This window comes from Lytechinus pictus, unplaced genomic scaffold (assembly GCF_037042905.1).
Source record: "Lytechinus pictus isolate F3 Inbred unplaced genomic scaffold, Lp3.0 scaffold_20, whole genome shotgun sequence".
Classification (NCBI taxonomy): Eukaryota; Metazoa; Echinodermata; class Echinoidea; order Temnopleuroida; family Toxopneustidae; genus Lytechinus; species Lytechinus pictus.
This window is the reverse complement of record NW_026974141.1, coordinates 10,435,576-10,448,455: the sequence shown is the minus strand read 5'-3', so window position 1 is coordinate 10,448,455 and position 12,880 is coordinate 10,435,576. Positions and strand designations below refer to the sequence as shown.

Sequence of the window (12,880 nt, the reverse complement as noted above, 5' to 3'; positions counted from 1 at the left end):
TCCGTAAGAATCCGTAAACATCCGTAAGAATCCGTAAACATCCGTAAGAATGAGTAAGAATGAGTATAAGAATGAGTAAGAATCCGTAAGAATGAGTAAGAATGAGTAAGAATGAGTAAGAATCCGTAAGAATCCGTAAAAATCCGTAAGAATGAGTAAACATCCGTAAGAATCAAAGTACCTTCGCGCGCGTTTCATGATTACGTATAATTACAAGTTTGAACGTTAATTTTCTTCATTTCCCAACAAATAATCATCGAGTCAGCATGAATACATTGGATATGTCCAACCGTTACGCTTGTTCACGATGCGATAAAACTTTTAGTAGGAAATATAACATGCAGAGGCATGAACAAATTGAGCATGATACTGGAGAAGAAACGAGTGAAGATGAAGAATCCGACCCATCCTCTCAAATGCAAAGAGTTGAAGAATCCAACGGCGATTCCGAAACGAGCGTATCAGAAAGCGATGGACACGAATCGTCAATGACAGCAAACATGGAAGAAACTGAAGACAACCTCGCTTATCGAGGATGGTTAGAGCAAGCCATGACGGCCACCAAGGACTTGAGAGACGAAAAATATCAGAAATACATCTCAGAAGGAATGGAAGAAGAAGACGCTAAAGCAAAGGCTCACGTGAAACTAATGTGGGCAGTCAAACGCATCTTTTTCGATCTGTACTCTCAGTTCTTGCAGCAGAACGTGTACCTCGAAGACGCTGACATCAATCGTGAAATCGTGTCCGATCTCACGGGAAGATTAGAGAATGGCATGGAATTCCGGAAAGCCGTACAGAGAGTGTTAGCCAGGCATGGTTCACAATTCGATGGTTTATTCCAGTATCAAGGTGACGATGACGATAATGATGATGGTGGAGAAGAAACGGAGGGTGAAGATGGAACCTACAACTAAAGGCACAAACATCAGCTTGTCGAATAATCCAAGAAAACGCCGTCAACATAAATGACAGTTTGAACTTCATTGTGTTCATATTTTCTGAATGCCATCCATAGACATGTGTTACAATCCATTAAGTTAAGCGAAGAAATAGAAAAACGAGAACTTCACTTTAATATTAACAATGAACAGTTAATTATTTTGTTGTGACAACGTAATTTGAGAACATATCTTACATTATTTTTACCTTTGTATCAAAATCTGCTGTTTATACACTATCTGAACCTATCTACATTGAAATGGAATAGAATAAATGATAGTAATAATAAAGAATCATCCTTGACTGTATAGTGTTTCATGTTATCACCATCTGTACTGCGGATGAATGAAGTTGATTGAAAGGAGTCGTCTACGGGTTTCAATATAGTATACTTTTGCGAGTCAGAGAGCCGTGCAGGTCATGTGAGTTAAAATGAAAAGTATGGAAGTATGTACAAAACAGTATGGAAAAGTCAGAGAGTTTTGATGGGGGAAAGTCTGGAATGAATAGAGCTTGAGATGTCGCTGTTATCAGGATTATAATCACATGTTGGATTACCGATAATTGTTGTAATACGAGACAGAGAGAGCCGGCTTTCACCTTGAATAGGATATCCCAAGTTCAATGACGCGTTGGCCGTGCATGGGGTGATCGATTCGTGAACAGCGAGGCATTTGAAATATCTGCTGGTAGGCGGAGAAAGATAACTTTTTCAATAGGAAACTGTGTAGAAATCATACGTCTGTTTCGTGCATCGTATCCTATACGTTGCGATTGCGCCACGGTGGTGCAATACCGGGTAAAGGGTAATTCCCTGGGATATGACATCACGGTGCTTGCGTAACTGTGTCGTAATACCATTTCATATGGCTGGCCGGAAGTCTGGGTCAACCATCGGGTCGTGTGGTCAAAGGCTGACCGGGCCAAGCGCTTCATTATCCAATTAAGATGGCGTCCCCACGCGGAGTCATTATCCAATTAAAATCGCGTCCCACGTTTCATTATCCAATTAAAATCGCGTCCCCACGCGGAGTCATTATCCAATTAAAATCGCGTCCCGCGCTTCATTATCCAATTAAGATGGCGTCCCCACGCGGAGTCATTATCCAATTAAAATCGCGTCCCGCGCTTCATTATCCAATTAAGATGGCGTCCCCACGCGGAGTCATTATCCAATTAAAATCGCGTCCCGCGCTTCATTATCCAATTAAGATGGCGTCCCCACGCGGAGTCATTATCCAATTAAAATCGCGTCCCCACGCGGAGTCATTATCCAATTAAAATCGCGTCCCGCGCTTCATTATCCAATTAAGATGGCGTCCCCACGCGGAGTCATTATCCAATTTCCTGTTTACCGCGTACCCAAAGGTCAAAGGTCATGATTGACCGGAAGGTGGGGTCACGGGGTCAACAGTGACCGGAAGTTGGGGTCAAAGGTCAAAGGTCAAAGGTCAAGTGAGCCCAGGTCTATCCATTAACTACTGACTTAATTGGACATTGTCGCACCATATCTGTTCATCAGAACTGTAATATCATTTGCGATTGGAAAATATTATAGTTTACACATTTTTATTATTTCAATATACGATATTCCGATGTATTGTTTTCCTATCGAAACCTTCAATGTATAGCCCCTTTGCCACTAAAAAAATAAAGTAGCATTAAGAAATGTCTACTATTACATCCATAGTGACGCCGCCGACGCACTTGGAATGATAACATGTCGGAGGATACCAAAAGTTAAGCTTTAATAACGTAATTTAAACAATTAAACGCCTTTTATTCTAATAAGCCTGGGGGTGAGTTGTTCGGAGCACATGGCTTTATCATATCAAATAAACATGCATTTGTCCTCCTTACAAATCATTGGATGAACTTTTTAAATTGCATATGTGTAGGAGTGAGTAAGTTTTCATCAGAATGAATATATTTTGTAGTAGGTTCTTATTTAAACAAAGACTCAAATAATGAAGAGATGCTTACAAATTCGTTCATCAAATAATTTTATTTTGTGTTGCAAGAAGATTACAGACATACTGATTTAAATCGTAAGTATCTTTACAAATAGCCTACGCCTAAGTACATTACTGATTTATAAAATCTAAATGCGTTTTCTTCTGCGTATTGTATTATTTTCCTCTTCTTTGTCTTACCACTAGAGTTCGTAATTTCCGATAAATATGTTAAGTTCATTCGGGGAAAGAAAGCGCAAGAAGATAAATATCTGGAGCAAAATAACCAATGGGATTATTCGGCTATGCGAAATAATGGGGTGTTTTTAAATTATATATTAACTACAAATTCATTACCATTGATATCATTGATATTATTTCAAGAAAAATATACATTGCTCTGACATCATATTGATTAGAATTACTACGTACTAATAACAATTTTGTGATCCATATTTTGAATAATAATAAAAATTTCCACTGTCACATTACACAAAAAGAAAAGAAAAAGATAATGAAATAAGATAAAATAATGAAAGTACTAAACATAATGATAATAATATATCGTTCTAGCATATTGCATTGACTGATTTATAACACAAACTAGAATACAAGAATATTTCAAAAGGAAGTTCACGAGTTCCGAATAATCAGAAGTGTGACTGCTTTTTGTGGAATGTTTCAAATCTCCAGTTTTATTCCATTTGTGTAATTAAATCAACTTTGAAGAAGTAATAATTTGCCTTCCAGGTTCGGTATTATTTGTTTTATATTTCCTGTATATTACCCCTTTAGTACATCAGATCTTTCCCACTTTTCCCCACTTCTGTTTTCTGTTATATTGTTTTCGTTTTTTGTTTAATTTATTGTGCCTTTGTTATATCATCTCCTCATTTGATAATTTTTTTTTCATTTTCGTTTTGTGTACATCATAATGGATTTTTGCTGATATATAGATATAATTAATTGAATTAATAACTTGTATGAACTAAAGTATACTATTTGAACAAATTTTTATGTTGTGAACAATGCGTTTGCCAAGACCAAAATACATGGTTTCAAAAGAATGTAAGGCTGTATTCAGTGGCGTACTTTGTTTCTCCCCAGATACCGACACTTCAGTAGTCAACCGGGATATCAAACGAAAAAAAAATCGAAAATAATCCCAATACTTAATTCGACATTGCTTGTTGAGATGCCTATTTGAAAAATGATTTAATACAAAAAAGGTATGAAAAATTACCATATCCAACGTACAGTGCGCCACAGAAAAAAATGAAACCGGAATTCCCATGTTTTTATTTTTTATTCAAAGGAAAGTTAAGTATGATATTTCACGAATCTTCGTTTCTTATGTAATCTTTGTTAAGTTCTCTCATTGATCTCTGAAATGAGAGTGGATTTAGATTCACACGCGAGTTTCTGCGCAAATCACTTTGACATGCCTAATCTTTTATCGTTTGCAACCTGCAATGCGCGAACGATGTGCTCAGATATTGGACTTTAATTAAAGATGGGATTCCACTTTCGCAATAAATATTGAATTTATAATAAACACATATTGATTAATTGTGAAATCTGTTTCTGAAAACGGGTTTCCTTTTTGGGGATGCACTGTATATACAATCAAAACAATTCATGACAAACCGTAGTTTTTTTTCAATATAAGTATTACATTATTCTCACGTATTTAATTTGTAATGAATTACTTTCACAATAACAAAGTAGTAGTGAAAATATCAAACCACTGTGTATCCACTTGTATACATTACATATACCTACATTTATTAAGCCCCGCGTGGCTGATATATCAACATGATCAATATGTTAGCTTAGTTGCAGTAATCGTAGAAAATTTATTTTCATTATCAAATCCGGTTACCATGGTTACAATTAAATAAACTTGAATTACAGTCATCATACGCCATTCACAAGAAGTAATTCAAAGTTTTGATACATGGTATGCATGTTATACACACCTGAAGTTTGTTATCCGTAAATTTTTACAGAATTGAATAAGTATCATATTTTATAAAACACATTCAATGACAACGGGTGAGAGTGTAGTTCCAAGGGCTATTGCACTGTAAAGAATGAAGTGCCAATTTAGTACTTCGTTTAAAGTGCTTGTACAGTGACTGCACTACGAGTGCTGATTTTCTAGTTTAAATTTGAACTAAAAATCAGCTCTCGTAGTGCAGTCACTATGCAAGTGCTGAATTAGCACTTCATTGTTTACAGTGTGGTTGGGTATTAGACTTCAACATTTCAACTTTCCTGATCGAAGATTCCGGTTTCTAGTTTCTTACAACATAATAGTATCGTCAATTACATTGGCTTTTCGTAGGTCTCATATCCATGTGGAATGCTGCTTGGTTTTAAGTATGGTTCGGTGTACAGAGACTTTTCTCCTACAAGATAGTCCGCGTATCCTCCAGGAACATCCGGGAGTGGTCCTCGGTCGGCGTTTTTATCATCTTTGGCTGATCCCGAGTGCCACCTGTAATTAAGACGTTTGCAAAAAAGCTTCATATCTTGATGAATATGTACAGTGTAAGAAATAATTCACTGCATATTGTGAATTACTGATAACATTAATGTGACCATAAAGCCATTTTCCGAATTGGTCAAGAGATGGGGCGCATGATAGTATAATTGAGAGCTGAAAATGCAACTAAAAAGAACGGGGAATTACAATGTTGCACGAAAAGTTGGTGAAGTTAGTTCATTCAGATACCAAATGGCCTTTGCGTTGTTAACTACTAATCTGGATGGAAAGTTAACATTTGTTTTTAAAACAAAAATAAAATGCATGAGGGTGATAAAAGTGAACATTATGCAGATTAACAGAAAGGAGTTATGTAAAGAATATTTTCCAACTTGGAATTTCTTGGAATTACTTGGAATTTCAATCGTTTTTGCTATACACAGCCAGACATAAGGGCGTTCCACAGTTTAAAGTAAAATCCATGTAATTTTTACAAAACTTCGCTCGTAGATACTTTAGCACCTGAATATTCAAAAAATGCAGAAATTAACATGGGTCCATGTGCTTGATCTTTTGCTATAGAGCTTTAAAGTTCACCCAAAATGGATGGTCATAAGAACTGTGCATTAAAAAAGATAAGGAATGTTTAGACCCCACGAGATCAAAACGAGTTTAAACCTCTATTACTCAGTCAAAATCCGTGACAATTTCATTAAATTTCGCAATGTACAGTAGAAAATAATACTTAAGATGAAGAATCTATTTATATCGCTATGTGTTTGCTGTTTAAAGTCCAACAGCACTGTCAGTTCTTAAATATGGTCAGATGGTGTGAAAGATAATGGAAAACCCAGTCTAAAAAAATGTGAAATAAAAAAAAAAAATTGAGAAGTACAATAAATGCTGCACTTTATCCAAAACCCATGTCATTGTCACCAAATTTTGCAAGGTTGTAGAGGAAGGTATACCTGATAGGTGTAAATGTTAAGCAATAGGGGTTTCATGTGCTTGTTTTCAAACTATCAGCAATTTTATTAGAGCAAATGCATTTTTTAAACGCGCCAAATGCCTGATATGTATGCAGGGGAAATATCCAAACCACTCTACCATTTATTCAACTTCGGGGTCATATTTGTCATACTTTGGAGCACTGCCGAGTAAAGTATTTTGAAATTGTAGAGGTATTAAAAAAAAAACGGTCCATTGACTAATTCCAGTTAATTATCTTCATAAAACAACACATCCATTGTGACGTCAGCGCGCAGAGAGTAAAATATGCGCAGATCATGATGCGCACAAACATGTATGAAAGGGGGGCGTTCTTCTTACCCTTTGAAAGATATGGAGAAGGCCACCATGGACATCAGTACTAGGACAAACATTATCACTGCTGCTACTAGGAGACCAGTAGTTATCAAATCTCGTCCGTGCCACTTTTCTACAGGCTTTTCTCCAACTCTCCCTGCATAGAAATTGGCAAGAAGGATTTTCATGTCACAATGTAATTCACATTTTGTTCATGAACAGGTGAACGTTTGTTACGCAATAATGTTTCATTTCTTTTTTAAAAAAAACTTGGCCATTTCCCTAAACCGTTTTAGAGCGTCAGGGCAATTTGGCGGATTTTTCATTCAGGACAAATTGGAGATTGACAAAAGTACCACACTGTCGAAAACTGCCCTTCTTCACCATTTTCCTTGTTTACTTTATATCAAGCATGCCAACTGCACGATCTCTTTCTTTTTATTTCAATTCAATTCGGCAGGAGCTGGAGGGGCGACTTTCAGGATGAATATTCCTTACATTGTAAAAATATTACATATTTTTTATGACATTAAATTGAAATCATAAGTTTGGATAGAATAAAGGCTACTGTGCTATATTTTGAAGAATATTGTGTTGCTTACCAGTTACTATGGATGAAAATTTGCATTTATTATCCATTGGCAATATTACACATCAATTTCATCGACTTGCTTTTTGTCTCATACATACATGTAAAATGCTGCAAATACTTTAGTATGATCAGTGTGGAAAGTATGCCCATACACACCTGCAGCATCACCGGATGATATAGGTTGAGAGACAGGGCAGCGAATCTCTGGTCCGCGCCACTGACCATCTTTTTGGCATTCCCAAAGAATGGAATCAAGGGATGTTTGACATGTGATGTTAACCACCTCGTCGACCTTGTAATGAGACCTGTAGGTGCCCAGCGATGAAACGGCGGGTATGATTGGTTGGTTGCAGTCTGTTGATCGTAGAACAGCCAAAAATTACGAATAAATAAATAATGCAGAAAATGGGTCCCCGAATTAACTTCGAGCTAATCACGAGAAGTAGCCTAGGTATTTATGAATTTCGATTTTTTTTTTCATTTATATTTGTTTTACATTTGATATACATTACAGACCTGTAGAATTCTCTTCCACAGAGTTTGAAAACCCAGACTTCGGTGACCACCTTCAGGAGCAGCCTGAAAACATACCTGCCTACATGTAAAAGTGTTTTTTGATAGACATCGACTTATTGTTCAAACATGTATTACATGTAAATTGTTTTAGTTGTTGTTCTTCCCTGAAGCAGCTTCAGCATCTAATCAAGATGTAAAGTGCGCTATACAAGTATTATCCTTATCATTATTATATGTATTATATCTTTATATTTAAATTCATTGGGTAAAAAGAAAAGGGAAAGCAGATCCCAGTGGTTTCATGAGATGCCAATACCTTTAAGACATAAAGATATTTTTCCTATGAATATACCTAATAAATTATACAATATAATGTAGACTGTGATATGTCAATATGTAATTACCTATGGTGGGCTTTGGGCAGACAATATTCTGTCCGATCCATATTCCGTCAGAACATTCCAAAGGGTACCATCCAGAACCCTCGTTACATGTTACGTTGATATTGTCACCTTCTTTGTATGAGAGACGTGTGTTCTGATTGGTTGAGTGAGGTGGTACGGCTGGGGCACTGCAGTAGGCGTGGCGATGGGCGGTAACTGCAACGAAATCATTAAACGGGTGCTATAATTACAGAAGCTACAACTGGGCGTTGTGGCGTGCGCCTGTAATCCAAGCTATGCGGGGAAGTTACAATTTGATGCAGAGGTTCGAGCCCTGGTCACGTCTTTCGGATGGTGACGTTAAAGGTCGGTCCCAGACGTAAATAATCATATCTGATTGATACACGTCTGACAAAACTCAAATACACACTTTAAAATGATTGAGGATGTTACTTTTCAAACATGTTTTCGAAAATGATTCAGGTCACACTCTTTAAATGTCAATACATTGTACATCTAGTAAGCAAAAAGAGTATATATGTTGATAATTACAATTACGAAGATGGTGATGATGATGATAATTACATATAAGGCCTCCAGCAGGAGAGATAGTAATTACAATAACACTACCACCGACAGTAGCAAAAACAATGATAATGTAAAAATAAAATAATAAAAATAATATTAACGACAGTAATTCTGATCATCAGAAATTAATGATAACAATTTGAAACTAAAGCCAATGATGTTAACAGAAAATGCAATAGGACAGAAATGCTGATGAAAAGGGGTAAATAAATCAAGAGTACCTGCAGCGGGTATTGTTACGTTGGACCTTGGACAGGAAACGACGGGTCCGCTCCACAAGCCTTTGTTATGACATTGAAGAGTAAAGTATTCATCACTTGCATCACAGGTCACATTAATTCTGTCACCAAATGCATAGTTGAGACGAAGATGTTCCACCGATGCATCGTGAGGAATGTATGGAGCGCTGCAATTGATAGCTCCTATAAAGGGTGTAAACAAAATAAGTAGGGGTTCGTGAAATATAAAGAAAAATCGCATGTTTCAACACAGAAATAACATTAGAAAATAAATAAACTGAATAGAATAAACGAAGGAATGACATGGGTATTCCCGTGGATCGGGGATAATATAACGCCGTACACTATGCAGTATAATTATACATGTAACTTCCTGCATTACATTTTCTTCTTTTTGTTGGATTGGGTTGCATTACATTTTCACGTTATGGTTTTAGTTATGGCTTTATTTAGAACTTTTGATTACTGATCATAAAGAGACCTACCCTCGGAGAGTTGGCTGACTAAATAGTACTTTCACTTTTTTCATCAAACTCTGAGAATTTCTGAAGTATTTATTCTTTTATTACATTTTTTAAATCAGGTAATTAATTATATGGTCAGTTTCCGCTATATACAAATGTCTTCATTAAGCGTCTGAGCAATATCTTTATTATATTTATTTTTATTGATCATCATCTTAATTATTATCCTCCCTGCTCATGGCATGGTGGAGAACCCGGCAATTAAGATTTAACAAAACCAACAATTAGTTGATAACATTCATACACATTACACCATACTACACAAACACTACATGTATATATCCAACGCACATTTTACAAGAAGTAATGGATGGGGATATACCGTACACAGGCAACAAAACTTCAATGGAGAATGGTATTAAAATGTTAAAGCAGTTTGATGAGTTAAGTTTTGTTCGCACGAAAACCTCCTGCCTGTTCACTTCGCTCCCTTGCCACAATAACTCACCCCTACACAAACCTCATGTCATTATAACGCACGGTTACATGTAAACCCACTGAATGAGAGTATGTTTTTATATTTTGTCCTCATACCAGCCGATTTAAAAGGGGAAAATGGTAAGGTCAAGGGTTACTTTAAGTACATTAATATAATTGTGTCAAGGTGACAAAAAGGTAACTTCATCTATTGACATATAGCTTTAGGGGGGGGGGGGACAAAATCGAAAATTGTCTCCTCTATAATAAATAGGGCAAATACAGTTGGGGTGGTGATACTCATCCAACCTTGAGGCATTTTGCTACATATATATAATCCACTTACTGCACATACAAATGCTCTATAAGAGGGGTAAACATCTGACAAATAAAATGAAGTGATGAAAGGATTGTACGACTACGTATTTTAGTGAAGAAAAGAAAATGAACACAATATCTTTAGGATATTTCCACTTTTTGTTGTAGGACCAGGAAGTTACACTCTCGAAAATCTTACATGTGACGCGACAAGTAAACCCCGTTCTTAATGGTAATTAAAAAACTCTCTACCGATAACATGGATTATGTTTTAAATCCGAATGCCGCTACTCGAAAAGTGTTGTATTGTTTAAACAGCAATCATTACCACTTTTTTTTGGCGCTAAAGCATTTAAGTGGTTCCTTTCAACCAGGTACCCATTTATTACACCCTGGTCATGCTGGTTGAGAGTGGTAAATGGTAGATAAACCTCTCGCCAGAAAAAAAAAAAACGGTCATTATCTTCATTGTTCCCCAATATTTAACCAGACGTCTCACCTGGTTTGTGGCACTAGTTCAATGCTTGGTATTGCTTGGTATATGGAGAAAATGAACATATTTTTGGAGTTCCGAAATAATAGGGAACTCTGCACCATGGTCATAGTTAATGAGTTTGTATGTTTTCAGTGAAATGAAGTAAATAATATCGACTAAGTTTAGATGAACCAAATCTTAAGTGCTCATTGCCAATATCCTTTTGTTAGTATGTTTTTTCATCCAAGTATTTATTATTATAATTATTTCGGCAGATAATACAAAAATATATTTCAGTATAAACAATACAAAATATGAAATACCGACCATTGGAACGCCAGGGACGGAAAAAGTTAACTAAATTACTGTGGCATGAAGCCTCCTGTCCCAATTCAAATGGTTGATTTACAATATATATTAATAGCTAAACAATAAGAAAGTACTCGTAACATAAAGGGGGATCACCCAAGTGACATTGGTGATCATTTTCTACCTGGCTTCTTTAATACACCCGACTCGGATTATGTCTGCAAACGAAATAAATGTTAAACTGTATTGCTAGTATTTATGAATATTGTTTTAAATTTTAAAAGAATACAGACGTGAAATATTAAATGAGTTGATTTTCAATTACATGCATATTCATCACGTCATTGTAGCGGACTATATGAAGAATTATCCAACATTGACTAGTAGTGGGGGGGGGGGGGGGTAGTGGTAAGTACTAGCATTAGTAGTAGTATTAGTAGTAACAAAATTGATAGTATCAAGAGTTGTGGTGGTAAAATGCAGTCGTGGTATTAACAGTATAAGTAGTGGTAGTAGCAGAAGAAGTATCAACCTCGTTATAAGAAATGAACATGCGGACCCAAGATAATGGATGGTAGTAGTAGTAGAAGTGGTTGAAGTAAAAGTGGTAGTAGTAGTAGTGGTGGTAGAGGTGGTGGTAGTAGTGGCGGTGGTGGTGGTGATGGTGGTAGAAGTAGTAGTAGCAGAATTGTATCAGCAAAAATAGTGGTAGTAGAAGTAGTAGAAGTTGGATGAGGAGGAGGAGGAGTGGTAGCAGGGGGAGAAGAAGAAAAAAAGTAATAATAGCAGTAGTAGAACTAGTCATAATTATACTAGTCACAGGCTACACCGCCCACACATCCCTCGCCGGCCATCCACCCCTTGAAATAGATTTCTATAAAGTAACATTGCATGGGAACTCAATAAGAAAGCAGGCGAGTTAAGCTCTTGTACATGATTTCATATCCTTGGTTATTGATGAGATATTAATAGCTGCGAAGACAGGTAAAGTGTTAATTAAATCTTCAAGTGTATACGGAAATATGATGCTTTAGCTGGCTGAACGCGTTTGAGAGTTGGATGTTAGACAAACAAATGCAGCTCTGGCATTGGTTGTTCTCCTTTGCCGCCGTAATACAATAGGCAGGTTCTAGAATATTTGTAATTGATCATGTTGATAAAGTACTTTTTTCCGTGACTGATTATCTAGTAAAGAAATGATCGGTAAGCACATCCACCCACCATTCGAATATATTGACTTCCTTCCTTTTTCGTAAACTCATTTCTAATTGAAAACTCGGCAGAGTACAAGCACGTAGCTAATTAATCACAGACTGTTTGGTTTGAGGAGCAGCAATTTTGGAAAACGGTAATTATAAACCTTACTGAATATTGCTCAAAGTTTGTAAGTATGATTTTTTTGCCGAAATTGAAACTTTAATAAAAATTATGATTATTACCTTACCTAAAGCCTGACTTAGATTTTGAATCTTTGAACAGAAACCGTTCCGTAGAATCAAGTAGACAGTAATTCATATTACATTCATAGTATTTAACCCATCATCGAACCTTGTATAAATTAAAGCATATTCATATCTTTTTCAAGAGTTTGATCAATCTCACCTGGTTTGTGGCATCTAACGAATGCTTGATATGTGTTTCAGATTGGATTATACGTGCATAATTGATGCCTGTGTTGCTTACGTTAACAGCAAAATTGTACACAATTGTCATAGTGATCGGGCTGAAATTTACATGTATCTTATCATTTTTTTTGCGAGGCTTCATTTTTCTTCTACATATTGATAAATCATCTCTAAACCTAGATCAGTCAATATCACTCCAGGTTAAAT

The 12,880-nt window shown here is 36.2% G+C and overlaps 1 protein-coding gene across 1 annotated transcript; it reads right to left on the bottom strand.

Moving 5' to 3' along the window:
• Positions 1-5,153: 5,153 nt before the first annotated feature.
• LOC135157970 (uncharacterized) lies at positions 5,154-10,265 on the bottom strand. The gene is made up of 6 exons (XM_064115185.1): positions 10,256-10,265; positions 8,988-9,188; positions 8,200-8,394; positions 7,436-7,633; positions 6,712-6,844; positions 5,154-5,394 (listed from the first exon to the last, which is right to left on the bottom strand). The coding sequence occupies exons 1-6, from the start codon at positions 10,263-10,265 to the stop codon at positions 5,223-5,225; spliced, it is 909 nt and encodes a 302-aa protein (XP_063971255.1). The 3' UTR covers positions 5,154-5,222.
• Between the last annotated feature and the right edge of the window lie 2,615 nt (positions 10,266-12,880).